Below are 26,102 nucleotides of genomic sequence, written 5' to 3'. Positions count from 1 at the left end.
AGATTCACCACCCTCTGACGAAATAAATTCCTCCTCACCTCCTTCCTAAAAGAACATCCTTTAATTCTGAGGCAATGACCTCTGGTTCTAGACTCTCACAGTAGTGGAAACATCTTCTCCACATCCACTCTATCCAAGCCTTTCACTATTCGGTACGTTTCAATGAGGTCCCCCCCTCATAGTTCTAAACTCCAGCGAGTACAGGCCCAGTGCCGTCAAACGCTCATCATATGTTGACCCCCTCATTCCTGGGATCATTCTCATAAACTTCCTCTGGACCCTCTCCAGCGCCAGCACATCCTTCCTCAGATATGGGGCCGAACGTTGCTCAATGTGAAAGATATCTCTTATAGTATTTTATATAGAAATCTGTATGTGTATTTAATATAGAAATCTGTGTTTAATCTCCAAGGAAAAATAGCTATTGAGCACACTCGAGGGACGAGATCTTTCACCCCCTGGGCCCTATGCATTCTGTGGATGACAGAGTGTGCAATGCAAACATTTCTCCTTGCCTTAACTTTCCTAATTATGTCACATTCTATGCAGCATCTGTGATAGTGTGGAAACAGGCCCTTCGGCCCAACTTGCCCACACCGGCCAACAATGTCCCAGCTACACCAGTCCCACCTACCCGCGTTTGACCCATATCCCTCCAAACCTGTCCCATCCATGTACCCGTCCAACTGTTTCTTAAACGTTGGGATAGTCCCCGACTCTGGCAGCTTGTTCCATACACCCACCACCCTTTGTGCGAAAAAAGTTACCCGTCAAATTCCTATTAAATCTATTCCCCTTCAACTTAAACCTGTGTCCTCAGCTCCTCGGGTGCCTGTACATTTCAATCAAATCAAACAGTTAAGCAGCTAACCAGAAAAAGCGATTTCCTGCTTCTTGATCTTTTTCAAATTGCTTCTGTGCACACAGATCCAGATCAAAGGTCGAACCAGTAGTGGATGAAAAATAAAACATGCCAGAGTTTAGCAATTTCCTCAAAGAAACTATTTGCTCTTCCTCCGCTGTCTCGTCTTGAAGAGGAACAAAATCCGTGGCGGTAATCTTACAAATGTCGGTGTCACGGATTCTCCCAACTGATGTACATGCCGTTACCATGACCAGAAAGCAGAGTCTTGAGTTGCCTAGAAATGAAAAAGTACAGTTTTAGAACTCTCGTCGTTCAGCTGGAAGGAATGAAAAAAGAATCATAGCAATCTGCAAACATCAGGTCCCTTAACAAGGGCCAAGAGAAACATTCAAAATGTAAGGCAACAATGACACACCAAAATGGGTTTTTAAGTTTTAGAGATGAACATTGAAACTTTACTAGCTGTTTCACGTACTTTTGTTTCAGGATACAGTGCAGAAGCAGGCCCTTCGGCCCATCGAGTTCATGCCGACCAGCAACCCCCGCATACAAGCACAATCCTACATACAATATGGACAATTTACATTTTTACCAAGCCAATTACACTACAACCTGCGCAATTTTGGAGTGTGGGAGGAAACTAGAGAACTCGGAGAAAACCCACACGGTCACAGTGAGAACGTACAAATCCCAAACAGACAGCACCCGCAGTCAGAATTGAACCCGGGACTCTGGCACTGTAAGGTTGCAACTCTACCCCTGCGCCCCTGTGCTGCCCCTTCTAAGTGCCATCCCCCCCCCCCCCCCGAGCGTCTATGCTCCTGATTAAAAAATGCTTACGTTTTTTTTTTAATTTGCATCCGTATCTTCAAACTACTTTTAAATCTATTTATGCAAACTGCAGGCGGTGCAGTTAAGATTATAAGTTGCTGAGTAAATAGTCTCATCTCCTTCTAACGTTTTGTTAATTATATTCAATAAGTGAGTTCAGTATTCCTAAAAACGCTAGGAATCGAAGGTCGAACGCTATAAATAAAAATCGAACAAAGCGCAGCTGTAGATTCAGTGAGTATAGTTTGGGTCTGATTTATCAGTGGGAGACCGGGGGGGGGTGTGGAGGGCTGCAGCGGGCGACTCCAGCAGCAGCGGCTCCGAGTCGCCCGTCTTCGAGCAGGGTCGGCAGCTGCCCATCTTCAGCAGGATCTCGGTGTCGGACTGAGGGGAGGGGGGTGGAGGTGGAGGGCAGGCAGGACAGGCAGAGCCGAGCTGGAGCCAGCGGCTGCAAGTCCGGGGCCGCCCCGCCGGCCCAGGGCCACCCCGGACACCTCCGGACAGAGACGGGACACCGGGGAAGGGATGTTGACGGCCCAGCAGCCACTCGGTGGGCCAAAAGGTCCTGTTTCCATGCTTTATCTCTAAACATATCTCAATTCACTTGTCTTGAGATGTCCTGTATAACTGTCCAAATATTAAAGAAATTATTTTCTCCATTAACTGCTTCATCAAAAGAGTGTTTATGAATGTTTAATTGTCTTGTGTAGCAAGAATGGAACAGTAACATTCTTATTTGCAGCCGCTTAACAGGCCTGAGAACGCAATAAAATAATAAATAGTGTTTCAGTTGTTATTTTTTCCCTCCGCTGTTTTTACTCCTTTGTGAAGTCCAATATACACCTTAAAGTCCACGAGGGAAATCAGTTTGACAATCATGTGCCATTTTTTCCTGTCACCATTCCTTGCTCTTCTCCCCGTGAACTGCCAAATAGACCAGCTCTGTAGCCCAGTATTATCATCGCTTGGGCGAAATTTGGAATTGAATCCCTTTTGAATTGCTTCACTGAACAAGCCTGGAGAAGGGCCACAATCTGTGTGGGTGTTAAAGAATTTCACACAAAAGGTTTGAGTTCCATGAAAGTGCCCTGGAGATGACACTGCAGTGGGTGGCATTATAGACGATGGTTGTCAAAAATGACAGAGGATCTTGATTAGCCGGGCAGGTGGGCTGAGGAATGGTTAATGGTTTAACACAGATCAGTGCGAGGAGTTGCAATTTGTGACGTCAAACCAGGGCAGGGCCTTCCCAATGAATGGCATAGCTCTGGGGAGTGTTGTAGAGCAGAGGGACCTAGGGTGGCAGTCCCTTGAAGGTGGCATCACAGGTAAATAGGGTGGTCAAGAAAACTCTCGGCAAATTGGCCTTCATTAGTCAGAGTACTGTATAGAAGTTGAAATGTTATGTTTCAGTTGTACAAGACATTGGTAAGGCTACATTTGGCGTATTGCATTCAGTTTTTGTCATCCTATTATGGGAAAGATGTTGTTAAGCTAGAAAGGGTACAGAGAAGATTCACAAAGATGCTGCCAGGACTCGAGGGCCAAAGCTACAGGGAGAGGTTGAGCAGGATTGGACTTTATTCCTTGGAGCGTAAGAAGATGAGGGATAATCTTATAGAGGTATATAAGGTTCACCAGGTTAATTCCCGGGATGGCGGGACTGTCATATGATGAAAGAAATTAGCAACTGAGCTTGTATTTGCTGGAATGAAGAAGGATGAGAGAGTATCTTTTGGAAATATATAAATTTATTAAGGGATTGGACACGCTAGATGCAGAAAACATGTTCCCGATGTTGTGGGAGTCCAGAACCAGGGGTCACAGTTTAAGAATAAGGAGTAGGCCATTTATAACTGAGATGAGGAAAAAACAATTCACACAGAAATTTGTGAATCTGTGGGATTTTCTGCCTCAGAAGGCAGTTGAGGCCGATTCACTGGATGCTTTCAAAAGAGAGTTAGATGGAGCTCTAAGGGCTAGCAGAATAAAGGGGGATGAGGAGAAGGCAGGAACGGGGTACTGATTGTGGATGATCAGCCATGATCACATTGAATGGCGGTGCTGGCTCAAAGGGGCAAATGACCTACTCCTGCACTTATTGTCTATGTATCTAAGATCAAGGGGGGGGAATAGATCAGGTAAATGTACAGAGCTTTTTACCCAGAGTGGGGAGGTCAAGAACCAAAGGACATGAGAAGGTGAAAAGATCAATAAGAACCTGAAAGGAATCTTTTTCACACAAAGGACGGCGGGTATATCGAATGAGCTGTTAGAGGAGGTGGTTGAGGCAGGTGCTATCACAACATTTAAAAGACATTTAGACTGCGGTACATGGATAGGAAAGGTTTAGAAGGATATGGGCCATAGGCAGGCAGGTGGGACTAGTGTAGATAGGGCATCTTGGTCGGCGTGGGCAAGATGGGCCAAAGGGCCTGTTTCCATGCAGTATGACTCTATGACAATCAAGAGTGCAGAATATAGTTCTCAGCATTGAGAACAGCATCAGTTCCAAGAACAACGTTGAATGTCCGCAATGGGGTAGAGGTGAATCAGACAGCACCCAAGGACCATTCAGAAGTCTGGTAACAAAGGGGAAGAAGAAGCTGTTCCTGATTCTGGTGGTGTGCGTTTTTAAGCTTCTGTATCCAACGTACCTCTGAGCAGAAGCCAACCACACAATTGCACTGGCAGTAGTTGGGACACTTTTCTTCCTGTAGGTTTTTTTTGTTGATATTTAATAAATTGTGTCCAAATAAAAATGGTAAAAACGACAAATGAATTTGTGGTGTGAGAAGGGATTTCTAATCTTCATATTATACTCATTTGGTATACGTTATGAGTTGTCCTCTGCATTTGATCGTGCAACAGGAAGTGAATCACAAAGAGATGGTTTGGCTATTAATACGGCAAAGATGTAATGCAGAATCAATTTCTCAAATAGAGAGGACGGCCACGGTGGTGCAGCGGTAGAGTTGCTGCCTGACAGCGCTTGCAGTGCCGGAGACCCGGGTTCGATCCCGACTTGCGGGTGCTGTCTGTACGTTCTCCCCGTGACCTGTGTGGGTTTTCTCCGACATCTTCGGTTTCCTCCCACACTCCAAAAACGTACAGGTTTGTAGGTTAATTGGCTTGGTGTAAGTGTAAATTGTCCCCAGTGTATGCAGGATAGTGTAAAATGTGCGGGGATCGCTGGTCGGCGTGGACTCGCAGGACCGAATGGCCTCTTTCCATGCTGTATCTCTAAACTAAAGATGAGTGGTTAACCTGTACGACAGCACGCACCACCAGACACTGGAACAGCTATTTGCCCTGTTATCAGGCTTCGAAACAGTTCTTCTGAGAGGTTGGGTAATGTTCAATTGACCACCAACCCAATGCAGGCATTGGACTTTGCCTGTGGAACTGTTGCGTTACAATGCTGAGAACTATATTTTGCACTCTGTATCTTTCCCTTTGCTCTTTCTTGCGGTTTGCGTAGTATACTTAACTGATTGGATAGCATGCAAATCAAAGCTTTTCACTGTGCCTCGGTTTCCATGACAATAACAAACCTTAACCGATATGGAAACAGACTGCAGGTCTTCCAATGGTTGAACAAGATCTCTGACACACAGATCGAGGGAGAGAAAGCTGGATGAATCTAACACATAGGTGAATAATTTCCATATTGACCATATTTCTCTAGGATATGTCTCCAATGAGCGAGAGATGAAGATAGAATGAGACATCTTTACTGGAGTGGCAAGATGAAGCCAAGGAAGTCCTACAGAACAGATCACAACAAAGAGGAAGGAACTGCAGATGCTGGTTGACACCGAAGATGGACACAAAATGCTGGAGTAACTCAGCGGGACAGGCAGCATCTCTGGAGAGAAGGAATGGGTGATGTTTCGGGTCGAGACCCTTCTTCAGAGTCAGGGGAGGGGGAAACCAGAGATCTGGAAGGGTGCAAAGAGAATGTGCTTCGTTGTCACCTTCCCCTCCGCCTACAATGAACCATTCTACATTTCCTTGATCGTGGTCTGCTTTGATCTGTCATTTGCACACCTTACATTTTCACCCGGCAAGTTGTGAATCTGTGAAATTTCCTGTCACAGAAGGCAGTGGAGGCCAATTCACTGGATGCATTCAAGAGAGAGCTAGATATAGCTCTTGGGGCTAACAGAATCACGGGATATGGGGAGAAGGCAGGAACGGGGTACTGATTTTGGATGAACAGCCATGATCATATTGTATAGTGGTGCAGGCTCGAAGGGCCAAATGGCCTACTCCTGCACCTATTTTCTATGTTTCTATCTTCCCACTGAGCCATACCGACCACCCCCACACATTAACACTATCCTACACAGACTAGAGACAGTTTACAATTTTATCAAGCCAATTAACCTACAAACCTGTACGTCTTTGAAGTTGTCTTCCTAATCAGTATTCATATTCAATGCCTTGAGAGAAGAAATAGAATTTGGGGACAGTGCAAAAACAATGTCTTTGGTACATTTAATTAGTGAGGAGCGAATGATAATTGCAGTTTTGAAAGTGAACAGGGAAAAAGCCAAGAAAATAATCCTTGTGTGGTTTCCATTGCCCTATATCAAATGCCTCAATCTGTTGTTTTGAAGCCAGTCTAAGGCATGTTTCCGCACTGTATCTCTCAACTAAAGCAATTAAAGCACTTATAACACGATGCGATAGAACTTTATTTATCCCGGGGGGGGGGGGGGGGATTGATTTGCCAACAGTCATAAAACACAAGATACGTGAAACATGAAATGAAAGAGACGAGTGGAAAGGATTTGGGATTTGCAAAGATTGGGGAGGGGGCGGGGGTGGGGGGAGGGGCGTCAGTCTACCCTACGACAGAAGGGGGAGGAGTACAGTTGGATGGCCACAGGGGAAAAAAAGCTTCTGCACAATCACGACAGGAGCATCAGTGGGCTGAAGGAATTGCTCATGTAAGTGCAAGTTTACGCAAGGCCTTATTATGCAAGTCAGGGAGTGCCCATAATTACATTACAACTATGCAATCTTACATCCGTGTTAAAAGGACAGATCAATGCTATTAACTTAACCGTTGCTTACCAACCTGATTTACAAATCTTTGTTTATGGTAACCATGTGGTCACTGGTCCTAAAAGGCTCACCCACTTACTCCTCAGTCACTTGCCCCTCCAAATTGCCTAAAGAGTAGATCAAGCTTTGCCTTCTCTCTTGTCGGGCTTCCACGTGTTGTCTAAGGAAACTTTCCTGAACATATTTGACAAATTTACCCCAAGCCCTTTTTCTTCTTCTTGCGAATGGCGGGCACAGCCTAAAGTTGTAGGACAACTAGTTCTAATTGATCTTATTTGATTGTGCACGCCTGGTCGATTGCATTCGTCAAAACAAGGTGGACCACGTGAAGGTTGCAATCGCAAAGGTTATTTCATAGTCACATACACCATAGGTGTAGTGAAATGCTTATTGCCAATGCAGCACATTAAAAAAAAGGATACAGACATAACAATAATAAAGGGATTTAAACATAAAAAACATCCCCCCACAATGGTTCCCCTTAGTGCACTCCCAACAAGGGGATGATCCCGTTTTTATTTTTCTGCCACCCCTCCCCCCACCCCATATAACCCCACTGGATGTACCATCAGTAATGCCAACTTAGACTACTGCTATGACCTTCCCTTTAATCAATACAGCAACTCCCCCTCTTTATTGTTCCTCCATCTTTATTGTATCCTGGAGCATTAAGCTGCCAGTCCTGTCCCTCCCTTAGCCAGGTATCCACAAATGCTGTCAAGTCCTAGTCATACCAGTGGTGAATCCATGGAATTCATGGCCACACACAGAGGTGGAGCCCAAGACACCGAGTATTGTTAAGGCAGAGATTGATAGGTTCTCGATTAGGAAGAGTATCAAAGGTTACAGAGGAGAAGGCAGGAGAATGAAGGCAAGAGTGGAAAAGTAGATCAGCCATGATTAAATGGCGGAGTAGACTTAATTCTGTTCCTATGTCTGATGGTCATTCAGCGGAACGGTATTTTCTGGCAAATGCATGGTGTTTGAACTCTGAGTTTGAGCTTAATATGCAGGAGAGAGTAACCAAGTGATGGATTTGCTGCATAACTGAGCTGCAATTTTAGAAATCAAGATAGTATCAGTGAACATCTGTACCCAGTGGAATACAAAATCCCAAGCAAGCATTAAATCACCTTAATAATAATAATAATAATAATAATAATGCATTTTATTTGCTGGCGCCTTTCTGGACACCCAAGGACACCTTACAGGACATAAAATCACAATACATTTATCAATATTAAAGTCAAGTTGATTAAAAACAAAAAACAAAAAAAACAAAAAATACACAAAACATTTTAAGTCATTAAAATCAGGGTGAACATGGTGGAAGTTATGTCGGGTATGCTAATCTAAACAGGTGTGTTTTGAGTTGTGATTTGAATTGATCGATAGTGTCCAGGTGACGGATGGGAGGTGGGAGAGTGTTCCAGAGACGTGGGGCAGAGCAGCTGAAGGCTCTGGCACCCACGGTGCTGAGTCTAAATGTGGGGACAGTTAAAATTGCAGCTGAGGAGGAACGAAGTGACCGGGAAGGAGTGTATGGTAGCAGCAGGTCAGAGAGGTATTGGGGAGCAAGGTGGTGTAGGGCTTTGAAGGTCAGCTGTAAAATCTTGTAGTTAATCCGGTGGTGCACAGGGAGCCAGTGGAGCTGAGTGAGGATGGGTGTGATGTGGTCCGATGGTCTGGTGCGGGTGATGATCCGGGCTGCAGAGTTCTGAATGCATTGGAGGCGATGAAGAAGTTTATTGGAGGTGCAAGTGAGGAGGGCGTTGCAGTAATCGATGCGGGATGTGACCAGAGCGTGGATGAGGACTTTTGTATTGTCTTTGGAGAGGATGGGGCGGAGTCTGGAGATGTTGCGGAGATGAAAGTATGCAGAGCGTGTGATATTGCTGATGTGGGGGCCAAAGGAAAGTGTACTGTCCAGAATGACGCCGAGACTTTTGACATGGGAGGAGGTGGGTATGGGTGAGGTTGAATATAGATGATAAAAAGCAGTGGCCCCAGCACCGATCCCTGAGGAACACCATGGGTGACTGTGGCAGTTGTGGATGTGACTTTATTTCCCTGGATGAACTGTTTTCTGTCGTGTAGATAGGACCTGAACCAAAGTAGTGCATTGTTGTTGATGCCGGTGGCAGATAGACGTTCCAGAAGGATTGGGTGGGAGATGGTGTCAAAGGCTGCTGTAAGGTCGAGGAGGATCAGGATGGATAAGTGGCCGGTGTCAGCTGCGAGAAGGAGATCATTTGTAATTTTTACCAAGGCTGTTTCAGTGCTGTGATTGTGGCGAAAACCGGATTGAAATGGTTCATAGAGGTTATTGTTTTGATATTTGTTCTTGGACTTGGTGATGAGTTTAGTTATTTCTTCGACTGTAAAATGATGATTCAAAACACAAAGGTAGACAAAAAATGCTGGAGAAACTCAGCGGCCAAGGCAGCATCTATGGAGCGAAGGAAATTGGCGACGTTTCGGGTCGAGACCCTTCTTCAAAACACAAACTTAGTTTTGATGGTTAGCCCAAGAATGGAGTTAGCACCAAAGATAGACACTAAATGTGGGAGTAACTCAGCAGGACAAGCAAGGGTTACTTGAAGTTAGAGAAGTCAATATTCATACTGCTGGGGTGTAAGCTGCCCAAGTGAAATATGAGGTGCTGTTCCTCCAACTTGCACTGGGCCTCACTCTGACAGTGGAGGAGGCCCAGGACAGAAAGTTCAGAGTGGGAATGGGAGGGGGAGTTAAAGTGTTTAGCAACCGGGAGATAGAGTTAGCACATTTTCTTCCATTCACATTTCAAATCCGTTTGAAACACAGAACCATGAAACTGATCAGCCCTCCACCCGTAAATTTGTCTGGCAATTATTCACCTCAACACCTTCAAAGCTTCAAGGGCTGAAAAGCTGGTTTTCAAGTCAAACGGGCTGTGCAATGGGAGTTCCAGGTAGTTAACAGAGTTATTTATAGAAAGACCAAAGATAAGTATGTTCAAATAACTTGGGTTAGTCCTGGGCGGGTTCTGCTGACAGCTTTCTCTGGGCAATGCATTTATGAACTCATTCTGTCTACTCGGCCCACCGAGTCCGCACTAACCAGCGATCCCTGCAAATTAACACTATCCTCCACACACAGGGGACAATTTACACTTTTATCAAGTCTACAAACCTAAGCCAATTAACCTACACACCTGTACGTCTTTGGAGCGTGGGAGGAAACCGACGATCTCAAGAAAAAACGCACGGGGTCAGGGGGAGAACGTACAAACTCCGTACAGACAGCACCCGTGGTCGGGATGGAGCCCGGGTCTCTGGTGCTGTAAGTGCTGTATGGCAGCAACTCTACCGCTGCGCCACCGTTACGCCCCTATTTTGCTCCATTTTGAATCATGCAGTAGTAATGTTATACAATACCAACAATCTGCTCTTGTTCAGTGTAATTAGACCCATCAAAGGATGGAAATAGAGCTGGACTGGAGCAACATTTTGCAATCAGCAGAACAAGTCAAGATCAATTACGTGTAAGAAAGAACTGCAGATGCTGGTTTAAAATCGAAGGTTGACACAAAATGCTGGAGTAACTCAGCGGGTGAGGCAGAATTTCTGGAGAGAAGGAATGGGCGATGTTTCGGGTCGAGACCCTTCTTCAGACTGAAGGAAAGAGTGACGTTTCAGGTCGAGACCATTCTTCAGAATGAAACGTCGCCCATTCCTTCTCTCCAGAGATGCAGCCTCACCCGCTGAGTTACTCCAACATTTTGTGTCTACCCAAGATCAACTATAGTCGTTTTGAACTAGTTAAGTTAAAAGAACCGTCACAAATCAGAGCTGTAACAAACAGGCTGCCAGTCGATGCAGTAGCACTATTGTGATCTAGTGAGGAAGCAGAGGCAACAGGGTGATTAGAGAGCACACTGCCGACACTAGCAGCGAGCACAGTAAACAGAAATGCCAGGGAGGTCTTGACTCTAGAAACATCATCATCGGGGCGACCCCCCCCCCCCCACAACATTCTGTTAGTCAATGAACAGCCCCTCAAAAATAAGATTGAGGACCAAAGAGCAAGATTGCTTTATCAAAGGATGACAAAATGCTGAGTGTTGGAACTCAGAGAACAGTGTCATCAGGAAAAAGGATACCACCACCACCACCCTTTGTGTAAAAAGGTTACAGCTCAGATTCTTATTAAATCTTTTCCCCTTCACTTTAAACCTATGTCCTCTTGTCCTCGATTTACCTACTCTGGGCAAAAGACTGTGCATCTACCAAATCTATTTCTCAAACTGAACAATCCATTCAAACCAATCCATTTATCAACAGGACAATGGTGAAGAGAGTCAACAGCTTGAAGTTCCTGGGCACACGATCTCTCCTGGGACCAGCAGCATTTTGTCGTCTCTGTACTGTACACTGACAATGACAATTAAAGTTGAATCTGAATCTGAATCTTGATGCAAAGATAAAGAAACCACATCAATGCCCCTACTTCCTCAGAAATTTGAGGCGATTCGGTATGTCATAGAAACATAGAAAATAGGTGCATGAGGAGGCCATTCAGCCCTTCGAGCCAGCACCGCCATTCATTGTGATCATGTCTGATCATCCCCATTCAATAACCCGTGCCTGCCTTCTCCCCATATCCCTTGATTCCACTAGCCCTTAAGCGGCCTTTTCACGGGGCGACTTGACGCAAGAGTTAACCAGAGTTTAACATCGTGGGAACCTCGTGCGACAACAGTACGGCATTCGTGGACCACCGTGGACCACCGTAGCGCTAACGGCAGGTAATCGTGTATCTTGGTCACTCGGAAGAAAATTCAAGAAAGTTTGAATTTCTCCAAGAGTGACTTGTACACTTGTGGTTGAGTATTGCAACATTATATGGACGTAGTGGCCAGTGCGATATCCGTAATAACTCTTGCGGTTACCGTGGGAACTCCTGCGAGCGGTGAATCCGGAAGCTGGACAGAGGGGACAGAAGGTGAGTAAAAATTGTCTTCTGTGGGATTGAATTTTAAAAATAAATAAAAATTAAGATTTGCATCCGCATATGGACATCAACTTATTCATGAGTTATGTTAATGAGATTCAAGAAAATAACTATAATCTTTAAATGGGACTTTAAAAGGGACTTTACTGAAAGGTTACGCATTTTTATGGTCCGTGAGAAATTTTTCACATGTACTTCTTTGAGAGATACAGGTCGGAGTCCTCGCCGACTAGCGATCGATGCCTTTCCGAAGCAGGGTCCGGAACGCTACCAATCAATGTTGTACAGAGACCCGTGTAAGGAGTGAACTGCACATGCTGGTTTAAACCGAAGACAGACACAAAAACCTGGAGTAACTCAGCGAGTCAAGCAGCATCTCTGGAGAAAAATAGCTGATGTTTCGGGACGAGACACATCTTCAGACTCAATTCCGATTAGGCTGTCTGAAGAAGGGTTCCGATTCGAATCGCCACCTATTCTTTTTCTCCAGAGATGCTGCCTGACCCGCTGACTTACTCCAGCTTTTTATGTTTTTCTTCCCAGATCTGACTCACCTGCTGAGTTACACCAACATTTTGTGTCCTTCTGTGCGTATTAACCAGCATTAACCAGCGTCTCCAGTTCCTTTAGACATTACCTAACTTCAGATTTTAGAGATATAGCGCGTGGGAATTCCTGCGAACGGTAAACCCGGAAGCTGGACAGAGGGGACAGAAGGTGAGTAAAACAGGTGGTCTCAATATCGACAAGGGAACATGTGTCCTTCGAGGACGTCCCACCTAATTGTCATTGTTGGATAATCTTTTTAACAGGAACACTTGCAGAGATGGCTCCCAGAAAATCTCAAAGAAAGGGGGTAAAGCGTGTCAGAGATGTTTTTGCCATGTTGCTCTATTCAGTTTCTATATTGTTTCAGTTTCTATATCTATATTGTTGCTCTATTCAGTTTCCCAGGGGGTCGGGACGGGACTGGAGTTGGGAGGGAAAGGTGGGGGAGTCGAGGGAGAGGAGGGGGAGACAGATGGGGGTGTCTTCATTTACTGGCTGCGGGTGTCTGTCACTGAAACAGGCAGGTGAGATTTCACATCCACCTTGTGTGTGCCTCTCTCTCTCTCTCCCTCCCTCTTACACAGGCTGAGAGACTCTGCCTCTGTGAGTGTACGTCTCTTTCTCCCCCTCTCCCACACACAGTAAGACCGAGGTACTGTGCTCAGTCCATCTGTGTCTCCCACATACACAGTAAAACATGTCTCCAAATGAGCCAATTCAACCAAGGGAGGATATTTATAGTGTGTGAAAAAAAAAGTTACATCATTTGTGTCACGTGTAGTTCACGATGTTCATTCAAGATTTAACGCGAAAGCTCGGGAGACGGACAAGTCACTCGCACAAATAACAGAAATGCCGAGTACCGTGGGAACTCTTTATCTACCCCCCGTTATATCGTGCGAGACTCGTGCTGGACCACGACCACTTCACTCTGGTGACATCTTGCGTCAACTCGCCCCGTGAAAAAGCCCCATTAGAGCTCTATCTAACTCTCTCTTAAATCCATCCAGTGATTTGGCCTCCACTGCCCTCTGTGGCAGGGAATTCCACAAATTCATAACTTTCTGGGTGAAAAAGTGTTTTCTCACCTCAGTCTTAAATGGCCCCCCCTTTATTCTAAGACTGTGGCCCCTGGTTCTGGACTCGCCCAACATTGGGAACATTTTTCCTGCATCTAGCTTGTCCAGTCCTTTTATAATTTTATATGTTTCTATAAGATACCCCCTCATCCTTCTAAACTCCAGTGAATACAAGCCTAGTCTTTTCAATCTTTCCTCATATGGCAGTCCCGCCATCCCAGGGATCAATCTCGTGAACCTACGCTGCACTGCCTCAATCACAAGGATGTCCTTCCTAAATGTGGACGTTTTTGTAAATTGAATTTTGTGTATGTCTGTAGGAAATAGTCTTTGCTTGTATGGCTGTGGAAATGGAGTTTCGTTTGAGCCTCATTGAGGTTCAAATGACATGTAATAAAAATTGATTGATTGATTGATTGATCATGCGGTTTTGGAGCTTCCCGACTCGGTCTCTCCCATGACTGCGAGCTCCTTGATGTTAAAGTGTTATGTGTATTGCATTTACAGTATACACTGTATATATTCACATGGATTTATACACCTTTATAAGATTACTCCTCAACCTCCCACACTCCAAGGAATAAAATCCTAGTCTGCCCAACCTCTCCCTATAATTCAGGCCCTCGAGGTATGGCAACATCCTTGTACATCTTCACTAAACTCTTTCCAACTCAGTGGCATCTTTCATATGGCAGGGTTGTCAGAACTGAGCAAAATACCCCAAGTGTGGCCTTACCAACATATTGGTACAACCTTTACATAATGACACAACTTCAATACCCAATTCCCTGGCTGATAAAGGTCGACATGCCAAAAGCCTTCTATCTACCCGATCTACCTGTGATGCCAATTTCTGTACTTCTCTATACTGCGTTCTACAACACTCACCACAGCCCTGCCATTCACTGAGGAAGTCCTGCCCTGGTTTGATGTCCCAAAACGTTACACCTCACACTATAGTCACAGTAAGTGACTTGTTCAATACTCTTCAAATTCACGATTGACAGCTGAAGTATTTCTGGTGCAACTTTTGCAAACTGACCGACACATCCCACCGAAAGGCAGTGCGGGATAGATTGTGTGCTGCTTTTAGGTTCTGCCCTCTTTCAACCAACCAATGCCATTCGGTGTAAATTCACAGGGCTCCATTTCACAAGAGAGTGCATAATGAAATGGCAGCTATCACTGTTGTCTCGTGGCTTAGCAGCCCACATGGGTGGAGAGCGGGGAAGCGAAAATCAAAACCTTCAGTGGGAGAACTGAACAAGTACATATTCATGCTGTACCTCGAAACTAAACAAAAAGTACCTCACTTTCTTTCTCAGCTCCACCCATATAGTGCAGCGTAGGTTCACGAGATTGATCCCTGGGATGGCGGGACTATCACATGAGGAAAGATAGAAAAGACTAATCTTGTATTCACTGGAGTTTAGAAGGATGAGGGGGAGGGGGGGATCTTATAGAATCATATAAAATTATAAAAGGACTGGACAAGCTAGATGCAGGAAAATTTTTCCCAATGTTGGGCGAGTCCAGAACCAGGGGCCACATTCTTAGAATAAAGGGGAGGTCATTTAAGACTGGGGTGAGAAAAAAACGTTTTCACCCAGAGGGTTGTGAATTTGTGGAATTCCCTGCCACAGAGGGCAGTGGAGACCAAATCACTGGATGGATTTAAGAGAGAGTTAGATAGAGCTCTAGGGACTAGTGGAGTCAAGGGATATGGGGAGAAGGCAGGCATGGGTTATTGATTGGGGACGATCAGACATGATCACAATGAATGACGGTGCTGGCTCGAAGGGCCGAATGGCCTCCTCCTGCACCTATTTTCTATGTTTCTATGTTTAGGAAGAAGATGAGGAGGAATTTAGAAGGATGAGAGGGTATCTTATTGAAACATATAAGATTAATGGTTATAACTTCCCAGTAGTGCACATGCATCCATGCTGAGTTTACCTGCCTCTCTAGCTTTGATATAAATGCAATTTAAACCTACAGACTTTCCTCGCTCCATGCCGTCTTCCTGTCTATCCAATCTACTGACCTGCACTGAATCCTGGCCAACTACCAATCTGGTTCAAATCCTCCTGAATAGCACTGGCAAACTTTCCAACCAGGATATTGGTGCCCCTCCAGTTCAGATGCAACCCAAACCTCTTGCACAGCTCACCTCGGTCGTCAAAGAGATTCCAATGGTCCGCAAATGTGAATGCCTCTCCCCTGCACCAACTCCTCAGCCACACATGCGCCTGTCTTCGCTTCCCATTCCCACCACTAGCACAGGAGATGACGAGTTCATCGAGAGACTGCTAAACTGATAGACATGGGGCAAATGAAGATTGTAGCAGAAAACTGACCCGGTGCACGTTGGAAGGAACGCAAGAAAATGCAATGTAAATTCATCGGCCCAATATTGGAACGGTGAAATCACAAACATTGTGTTTCACAGCTAGCTGAAGAAAATCGTCAATATAATCCTTCCTCCCAGTCTTATGGCTAAGATCTTGCAGAATACAGCTTTTGAGTAGATATCCAGGCACTTGTGGGAAACGCGGGATGAAATTGAACAGGCCCTTGCACAGATACTTCCATCTACCTTAGCCACAGGTGACGTTCCAGAGGACTGGATGATGGTTAATGTTGTACCATTATTTAAACAGGATAACAAAGACAAGCCAGAGAACAACAGGCTGGCCTCATAAGGTCATAATAAGTGATAGGAGAATTAGGCCATTCGGTCTATCAAGTCTACTCCGCCATTCAATCGTGGCTGATCTCTCGCTGTCCCTCCTAACCCCATTCTCCTGCCTTCACCCCATAACCCCTGACACCGGCACTAATCAAGAATCTATCGTTGTTGCGGGACAAAGAAATCTGGAAAGTACAAGTGCGTAGATCCCTAAAAGAGAAGAGTCAGTTGAACAGTGTGTTGAAGAAAGCATTTGGCACGCTTGCCTTCATTGGGAAGGGTATCGATTACAAAAGCTGGCCCATCATGATCCAGCTGTACATGTGGTTAGTGCCACTACCATGAGATTTAATAGGAATCTGAGGGGTAACCTTTTCACTGTGGGGGTGGGGCAGTGGGGGAGCGTCCCCGGAGAGGAGGGGGACCACTACACGTAATCTGAGGGGGAGGGGGGGGGGGGGGGGAGGGGGGGGAAGATGGGATAAGAAGGTGGTTGGGGAGGTGGGTGGGGGGGGGGGGGCAAGTGTGAGAGGCTGTCCGGGTTAGGTGGTGGGGAGGTGGCAAAGGGAGGTTGGGGGGGAGTGAGGAGGGGGAAGGGTTAAGAGGGTGTGATGTTGGGGCAGGCGGAGGGTGAGAGTTAGATCAGGGAGAGGGTGTTGTGGAGAAGGGTCGGGCGTTTGGAGGAGATAGGATGAGAAGGATGTTCGGGGGAATCGGGATTCCAGGGAAGAAAGTTGCTGGGGAGCTGGGGGGAAAGAAAGGGCCAATCTGGGGCACGGGGAGGAGAGAGGAGGATGTCTGGCGTGGGGGAGAGGGAGCCCGGAGTAGTGAGTGTTGGGTTTGGAGAAACGGGTGCCTGGAGGAGAGTGGGTTTGAAAGAGGAGGTTGTTCAGAGGGAGGTAGACAAAATGCTGGAGTAACTCAGCGGGACAGGCAGCATCTCTGGAGAGACCCTTCTTCAGACTGATGTCAGGGGAGGGGGCGGTACAGAGATAGAATGTAGTCGGAGACGGTAAGACTGGTGGGAGAACTGGGAAGGGGAAGCGAGTTAGATAGAGCTCTAGGGACTGGTGGAATCAAGGGATATGGGGAGAAGGCAGGCACGGGTTATTGATTGGGGACGATCAGCCATGATCACAATGAATGGCGGTGCTGGCTCGAAGGGCCGAATGGCCTACTCCTGCACCTATTTTCTATGTTTCTATGTTTCACACAAAGGGTGGTGGGTGCATGGAACAAGCAGCCCGAGGAGTACTGTGTGCAGTTTTGGTCACTGAGTTACAGTAAGGATGTCAACAAGATGGAAAGGGTTTAGCAGAGATTCACTAGGATGTTACCTGGGCTTACAGGCTTGAGTTATGGGGGAGACTGCATAGACTGAAACTTTCTTCTTTGGAGCGAAGAAGGCTGAGGGGTGATTTTATGTACCAGATCATGAGGGGCATGGATAAGATGAATGTCTCTGTCTTTTTTGAGAAATAAGGGACAAAGGTTTAGGGGTAACATGAGGGGGAACTTCTTTACTCAGAGAGTGGTAGCTGTGTGGAATGAGCTTCCAGTGGAAGTGGTGGAGGCAGGTTCAATTTTATCATTTAAAAATAAATTGGATAGGTATATGGACGGGAAAGGAATGGAGGGTTATGGTCTGAGTGCAGGTAGATGGGACTAGGTGAGAGTAAGTGTTCGACACGGACTAGAAGGGCCGAGATGGCCTGTTTCCGTGCTGTAATTGTTATATGGTTACATGGTCGACATGGACGAGTTGAGCTGAAGGGTCTGCTTCCTCACTTCCACCCTGACTATATGCTTGAAAGCATACGTTAGCGTATGTAATACGGTAGTATTTTAAAAATGTCTTGAAGGCAATTAAAACAGAAGCATTGAAAATGTATATAGACTGTCTACAATATTCGTTGTAAGAAAACCAGAATTATAGAATGCAGCCGCATAGAAATGTGTTATTTAAAACCTGTGACTGATGTGATCTCTATTTTGCTTAATCGTATTACATTCAGAAATCACACGAATTTCTACTCAGGATGGTGCAACAGAATCGTAAAAACCAACTGTTTCAGGTCTGGGTGAAAGATGGTCAACAATATAAAAACTCATCTTCTATCTCCTATTTGCTAATCTCTCTCTTGCTCTTTTTTCTTTCTTACTTTTCTTCCTCACTTTCTCTTTCTCTTTCTCCACACACTATACGTTTTTCTACTATTATCTTTCTTTCTCTCATTTCTTTAAAAAAAAATAAAAAATGAAGTTGTACATAGAATGTATCATGTCAACATATATTTGGCACCTGAAAAATGGTACCACCGTATTGTACTTACTTCTAATAAATGAAATTTCAAAAAAACAAAAAAAAAGAATTTCTATTCACATACCATTCTTAATTCGAAGGACACCCAAACAGCCATAGGCATCCATTATTTTTTCATAACGCTCTTTTACAATGTCCTCTTCAGATGCTGAAACAAATTTGAATGAATGAATAAATTTATTGGCCAAGTATTCACATACAAGAAATTTGCCCTGGTGCTCCGCCCATAGGTGACAACATGCCATACAGTGATCATGTGGCATCTTAATGGACATGACATGTGGCATCTTAATGCACTTTAAATAATAATAGTGATAAGTAATGGAAGAGCTCTATTAGTATCATCAAACCCAATTTATAACTAAAAGACGAATAGAGATGATCTGTTTTTTTTTTATTTCGGTAGGATCTACAGATGATGGTTTACACTGAAGATAGACACAAAACGCTAGAGAAACTCAGCGGGACAGGCAGCATCTCTGGTGAGAAGGAATGGGTGACGTTTCGAGTCAGAACCCTTCTTCAGACTGAGCTCAAGTACTCCAGCATTTTGTGTCTATCTGCTTTTTTTTACTTCATAACTTATCCTTTGAACTTTTAAATTGTTGAAATTTCTTATTCTTCAGTCTCTCTGAAGACGGCGTTATTCTCTCTGCCAGTCACAGGGCGTATGACATCATTGATTTCTGGCACAGTGTATTTGCCATGGTTACAATCAAATTTACATTCAGCCTTGAGGCCACTTTGTGATTCTTGTTTCAGTTCAGTTTAGTTTATTGTCATGTGTACCAAGATACAGTGAAAAGCTTTTGTTGCGTGCTATCCAGTGGGAGGAAACGCAATACATCATTACAACTGAGCCTTTTACAGAGTATAGATACATGATACGGGAATAACGTTTAGTGCAAGGTAAAGCCAGTCCGAACAAGGATAGTCTGAGGGTCACCAATGAGGTAGATAATAGTTCAGCATTGCTCTCTGGTTGTGGTAAGATGATTCAGTTGCCTGATAACAGCTGGGAAGAAACTGTCCCAGAATCCGGAGGCGTGCTTCTATACCTTTTGCCTGATGGGAGAGTGGAGAAGAGGGAGTTACCAGGGTGCTACTAGCCCTTGATTGTGCTGCTGGCCTAAGGGAGGCAAAATGGAGGCCAAATGTCGTCAATGGAAGGGAGGTTGGTTTGTGTAGGCCTGGGCTGCGTCCACAATTTCCTGACTTTCATTCAATACCATACCTAAGATTTAGAAAAGCAACATCTAATCCACAGCTCAGGTCCCTATGTGAAGTTCAGCAATAAGATCTTCCATTAACCTTGAACTGATCTCTGAAATTTAATCGATGAAATTGTCGTCACAAGGTGAACCTCAACCAGCCTGGTTGAGTTGGGTGGGGGTTGGGGGGGAGGGGGTTCTTCATTGCCACATCCTAGACAGCATGAATTTGCATTGTTACAATAAAAACGCTTCACTAAATCAGTTTTATACTTCTGCATTAAAATTCTGCATTACTAACACAGAGATCATGTCCAATGTTAATCTGCACCTGCCACAAAATGCATAATCTGCATCACTGCATACATGTGTAGGAAAGAACCACAGATGCTGGTTTACGCCGAAGATAGACACAAAGGACGACAGATGGCACAGTGGGCTAAGTGTTCGGCTGGCAACCAGAAGGTAGCTGGTTCGAATCCCGCTTGGAGTGCATACTGTCGTTGTGTCCTTGGGCAAGACACTTCACCCACCTTTGCCTGTGTGTGTCCTTGGGCAAGACACTTCACCCACCTTTGCCTGTCTGTATGGAAGTAATTGTGTGAAGCACTTTGGGGTCAATGCAAGTTGACTAAAAATGTGCTATATAAATAAAGACATTATAAAACGCTGGAGTAACTCAGCGGGACGGGCAGCATCTCTGGAGAGAAGGATTCCTTCTGTCTTGCTGAGTTACTCCAGCATTTTGTATCTATCACTGCATACATGGCTGATTATCAAACACCAGCACACAAACATTTAGCTCACCAAATCTCAGCTAAATTAATCTAGTCACCATCAATCACTCTGCCGATATGCGATCTTGGTTTGCACAAATTGACTCTCATTTCCTGCATTTTTCAGAACCAAGATTATAAATTTAAAAAAAAAACAATAGTTCTCTGTAATGTCTCTTGGAAGACATAAAATATTAATTCAATTCTCATCTAACCAAACTGCATCCCATTGCATGGCAACCTACACAATTGGTAGTTAATCCAAATCATGTCCACAACGTATTATCTAATATCGAGATATATATATATGTGTAATTTCTTGCAAGTATTACCACAAGAAACCCAACACCATTCTGTAAATCAGGCAGAAATACATTTATACCAATTGCACTTGATATGATTTTATCCCAACCACGGGTGAACATGGAGGAAGTGGACTGAACTTTGCTGCCTTCCCTCACAGTGGGAAACGTTGATCCCGCTGTGGGGGGGGATGTTTTTTTATGTTTAATGTTAAATTCTATAATGTTGTGTTTATTTTGTACGTGTGCTACAATGGCAACTCAAATTTCACTGCACCAATTTGTGTATGTGACAATAAGTGTCCTTTGCCCTTTGTCATCTGTACTTGTGCTTTGGTGAAAAATCAGAATGTTAAAAGCTCTTCATGTAATGCAAAGAATTTTAGGGATTAGTGATTAATGAATGAATTAATTAATTAAATGATGTCTATAACCTGCATAATTCTGTATTTCATCATTATTTCACACTTGCCCAGACTTTATCCATCGCCATTGTCCAACCTATGAGTGTTCTTTGTCATGGCCTCACACAGCCTGCTTTCTCGCAAGCTTTATATTCACAGTACACTTTTGTCAGCTTGATTTCCCTCATGGAATTTGATGCAGAATGCCACTCTTTCAGTTATCCTTATCCTTGGACCATGACCCCACAGATGAGTACTAGGCCCTAACCTCACCGATCATTTCTGATTTCATCACTTCTGGCTGTCTACCCTCCACAGTCTCCAACCTTATCGTTCCCTAGCCCCGCAGGGCCCGGTTTTACCTTCTCCCCAAACTCCAAAACACAACTGCCCTTACAGACCCATTGTTTCTGCCTGCTCCTGTCCTACTGAAATGATTTCCACATACCTCGGCTCCATTCTATCCCCCGTGGTCCAATCTCTCCCGACCTATGTCCAAGATACCTCACACGCCCTTTGTCTCTTTAATGACCCGCTTTGCGAGCCCCCTCACCCCTGTCTATATCTCTTGTTTCCCTTTCCCAACTCTCAGTCTGAAGGGTCTCAACCCGAAACGTCACCTATTCCTTTTATCCAGAGATGCTGTCTGACCTGCTGAGTTACTCCAGAGTTTTGTATCTATCTTTGTGCCCCTTAGAGAAAAATGGATATGGATACTAAAACCATACAGTATCTGCAAGATGTCCCTCTACTCTAAGCTTTTTGTTACAAAAGCTAACATTGCTTTGTTAATTATTTGCTGTTGTGTAATTTACTGTTCACTTCCTCTAACTGTATAAAGTATTCTTGACATCATTATTTGGAGCTTTGTGTCAGTTTTGGTCACCCTGCTGTCCGTAGGACAATGTTAAGCTGGATAGAGTGTAAAGAAGATTTACGAGGATGTTGCCAGGACCTGAAGGGTTTAGCTGTAGGGAGAGGTTGGTCAGGCCAGGACTATGTTCCCTGGAGCACAGGAGGATGAGGGTGATCTTATCGAGGTGCGTAAAATCGCGAGGGGAATAAATAGTGTGAAAGTTAAGAGTCTTTTAACCAGTGTTGCAGAATCAAGAACCAGTGGGCATAGGTTTAATGTTTAAGAAGGAACCGCAGATGCTGGAAAATCGAAGGTAGACAAAAATGCTGGAGAAACTCAGCGGGTGAGGCAGCATCTATGGAGCAAAAGAATAGGCAACGTTTCGGGTTGAAACCTTTCTTCAGACTGAAGAAGGGTTTCGACCGAAACGTTGCCTATTTCCTACGGGACATAGGTTTAAGGTGAGAGGGGCATGATTTAATTTTCACACAGAGAGTGGTGGGTAGATGGAGGTAGTTGAGGTATTACAACATTTACAAGACATTTGGACAGGTACATGGACAGGGTAGGTTTAAAAGGGTATGGGCCAAACGCAGGTAGGTTGGACTAATATAGATGGTGCATGTTGGTTGCCATAGACAAGTTGGGCCTGTTTCTGTGCTGTATCTATGACAAATGTATTTATTCTTTCCACCAATATCTTGAATAATGAATAAGTTTATTGTCCAAGTATGTACACATACAAGGAATTTGCATTGGTGCTCCGCTCGCAAGTATCAACACGACATACAGTAAACAATTAAGAATAAAACATAAAACATCAAAACATTAAGAATAAATCATTGTAGTTTAAACATGTGAATGAAATTTAAACAAAACAGCAAAAGGAGGCTACAGATTTTTGGTTATTGAGTAGAGCTACTGTTCGTGGAAAAAAGCTGTTTTTATGTCTGGCTGTGGCAGCTTTGACAGTCCGGAGTTGCCTTCCAGAGGGAAGTGATTCAAAGAGTTTGTGGCCAGGGTGAGAGGGGTCCGAGATGATCTTGCCAGTGTTTAGATGCTGTTTGGCTACATTAGTTTCCAGTGAAGTTAAACGGCATCTAAACCCAAGAGCAAAGTCCATTCTGCCCTTGGGTTGGTGTGAAGTGATGTGAAATTTCACTGCATCCTTCCCATACCAATGCACTGGCAAGCCAAATATCTCCAAAATTGTCAAACAATAATCCTCAGTTTATTGTATTCCTATTTAGCTCCCAATTTCAGTAAATGCTCCTCTGGCCCGAGCTCTTAATCTCTCTTCCTCCTGCCATGGACAACTGAAACCTATCAAAACTGAAACAGAAAGGCTTGGTATACAAACTTAAAGCACACGGTATTGGGGGTTCAGTATTGATGTGGATAGAGAACTGGCTGGCAGACAAGAAGCAAAGAGTAGGAGTAAACGGGTCCTTTTCACAATAATAATAATAATAATAAATTTTATTTATGGGCGCCTTTCAAGAGTCTCAAGGACACCTTACAAAAATTTAGCAGGTAGAGGAAAAACATGTAAGGGGAATGAAATAAATAGTAGAGACATGACTAGTACACAAATTAAAGACAGAATTCAATTCAAAACACAATATGAGGCAATTCATGCACAGATGAAAAGGGAGGGGGACGTGGGGCTAAGGATAGGCAGAGGTGAAGAGATGGGTCTTGAGGCGGGACTGGAAGATGGTGAGGGACACGGAATTGCGGATCAGTTGGGGGAGGGAGTTCCAGAGCCTGGGAGCTGCCCTGGAGAAGGCTCTGTCCCCAAAACAATGGCAGGCAGTGACTAGTGGGGTACCGCAAGGCTCAGTGCTGGGACCCCAGCTATTTACGATATATATTAATGATTTGGACGAGGGAATTGAATGCAACATCTCCAAGTTTGCGGATGACACGAAGCTGGGGGGGGCAGTGTTAGCTGTGAGGAGGATGCTAAGAGGCTGCAAGGAGACTTGGATAGGCTGGGTGAGTGGGCAAATGCATGGCAGATGCAGTATAATGTGGATAAATGTGAGATTATTCACTTTGGTGGCAAAAACAGGAAAGTAGACTATTATCTGAATGGTGGCCGATTAGGAAAAGGGGAGATGCAACGAGACCTGGGTGTCATGGTACACCAGTCATTAAAAGTAGGCATGCAGGTGCAGCAGGCAGTGAAGAAGGCGAATGGTATGTTAGCATTCATAGCAAAAGGATTTGAGTATAGGAGCAGGGAGGTTCTACTGCAGCTGTACAGGGTCTTGGTTAGACCACACCTGGAGTATTGCGTACAGTTTTGGTCTCCTAATCTGACGAAAGACATTCTTGCCATAGAGGGAGTACAGAGAAGGTTCACCAGACTGATTCCTGGGATGTCAGGACTTTCATATGAAGAAAGACTGGCTAGACTCGGTTTGTACTCGCTAGAATTTAGAAGATTGAGGGGGGATCTTATAGAAACTTACAAAATTCTTAAGGGGTTGGACAGGCTAGATGCAGGAAGATTGTTCCCGATGTTGGGGAAGTCCAGAACAAGGGGTCACAGTTTAAGGATAAGGGGGAAATCTTTTAGGACCGAGATGAGGAAAACATTTTTCACACAGAGAGTGGTGAATCTCTGGAATTCTCTGCCACAGAAGGTAGTTGAGGCCAGTTCATTGGCTATATTTAAGAGGGAGTTAGATGTGGCCCTTGTGGCTAAAGGGATCAGGGGGTATGGAGAGAAGGCAGGTACAGGATACTGAGTTGGATGATCAGCCATGGTCATATTGAATGGCAGTGCAGGCTCGAAGGGCCGAATGGCCTACTCCTGCACCTATTTTCTATGTTTCTATGGATAGAGTGGATGTGGAGAGGATGTTTCCACAATTGGGAGAGTCTAGGACCAGAGTGCACAGCCTCAGAATTAAAGGACCTTCCGTTGGGAACGAGATGCGGAGATATTTCTTCAGTCAGAGGGTGGTGAATCTGGGGAAATTCCTTGCCACAGAAGTCTGTGGAGGTCGTCAGTGGATATATTTAAGGCAGAGATAGATAGATTCTTGATTAGCACGGGTGTCAGGGAAGAAAGCAGGAGAATGGGGCTAGGATGGAGAGATAGATCAACCATAATTGAAATGGCGTAGACTTAATGGGCTGAATGGCCCAATTCTGCTCCTATCACTTATGACCTATCGCCACCACATAGACATGAGGTGACCATTCACCCAACAAACTGACAAATGTACTTTGCTTAATTTTCTGGCATATCCTATTCTGTTCGAAGAGCTAATTACAACTATTAATGCCGGTATTTTTGTTTGAGTGAAATATTGTCTTTCTGCTGATAGACAAAAAATCTGGAGTAACTCAACAGGTCAGACAGCATTGCTGGAGAGAAGGAATAGGTGGCATTTCCGGTCGAGACCCTTCTTCAGACCTTTCTGCTGACTGATAGCACGCAACAAAAGCTTTTCACTGTACCTCAGTACACATGACAATAAACTAAACTGAAACATATTATCACATCACCAAGCGAGCGTTCAGCCTGCATTAGACTGCAAGCAAATTTCCCTTCCATCCAGACTGACTGGACTCCCAGAAACAGTAGAGGATGAAAGATCACACTCGCCAACTCACTGCCGTTGAGAAAAAATTTAATCGGGGGAGACAGGCTGGTCAGAGAACTGGGAAGGGGGAGGGATGGAGAGAGAGGGAAAGCAAGGGTTACTTGAAGTTAGAAACAGTTAAGCAGGTACATGGATAGGACAGGTTTGGAGGGATATGGGCCAAACGCGGGCAGGTGGGACTAGTGTAGCTGGGACATGTTGGCCGGTGTGGGCGAGTTGGGCCAAAGGGCCTTGAGGGACAGGTGGGGCGGGGGGGAGTGAGGGACAGGTGGGGGGGAGGAAGAGTGGGACAGGTGTGGGGGAGTGGGACAGGTGTGAGGTGGGGGTGAGAGGGACAGGTGGGGGGGGGGTGAGAGGGACAGGTGGGGGGGGGGGAGAGGGACAGATTGGGGGGGGAGGGGGAGTGGGACAGGTGTGGGGGAGTGGGACAGGTGTGGGTGGGGGGAGTGGGACAGGTGTGGGTGGGGGGAGTGGGACAGGTGTGGGGGGGGGGGGGAGTGGGACAGGTGTGGGGAGTGGGACAGGTGTGGGG

At 45.0% G+C, this 26,102-nt stretch overlaps 1 protein-coding gene and 1 long non-coding RNA gene across 2 annotated transcripts in view; one reads left to right on the top strand and one right to left on the bottom strand.

Annotated features, from left to right (window-relative positions):
• Positions 1 to 26,102, bottom strand: part of synj2 (synaptojanin 2) — a 142,007-nt gene that overhangs the window by 115,322 nt on the left and 583 nt on the right. The window contains exons 2-3 of the mRNA XM_033025080.1: positions 18,466 to 18,549; positions 872 to 1,139 (exon numbers count right to left, since the gene is read on the bottom strand). Coding sequence (XP_032880971.1) covers positions 872 to 1,139; positions 18,466 to 18,549 — 352 coding nt within the window. The remainder of the gene's footprint in view (positions 1 to 871; positions 1,140 to 18,465; positions 18,550 to 26,102) is intronic.
• LOC116975826 lies at positions 2,213 to 25,687 on the top strand. Its single transcript, XR_004412790.1, has 3 exons — positions 2,213 to 2,223; positions 18,817 to 18,822; positions 25,591 to 25,687. It is a non-coding gene; the product is annotated as an uncharacterized LOC116975826 (long non-coding RNA).

This window comes from Amblyraja radiata, chromosome 8 (genome assembly GCF_010909765.2).
Source record: "Amblyraja radiata isolate CabotCenter1 chromosome 8, sAmbRad1.1.pri, whole genome shotgun sequence".
In the NCBI taxonomy this organism is placed as follows: Eukaryota; Metazoa; Chordata; class Chondrichthyes; order Rajiformes; family Rajidae; genus Amblyraja; species Amblyraja radiata.
The sequence above is the reverse complement of the archived record's forward strand: the minus strand, read 5'-3'. Positions and strand labels throughout refer to the sequence as shown.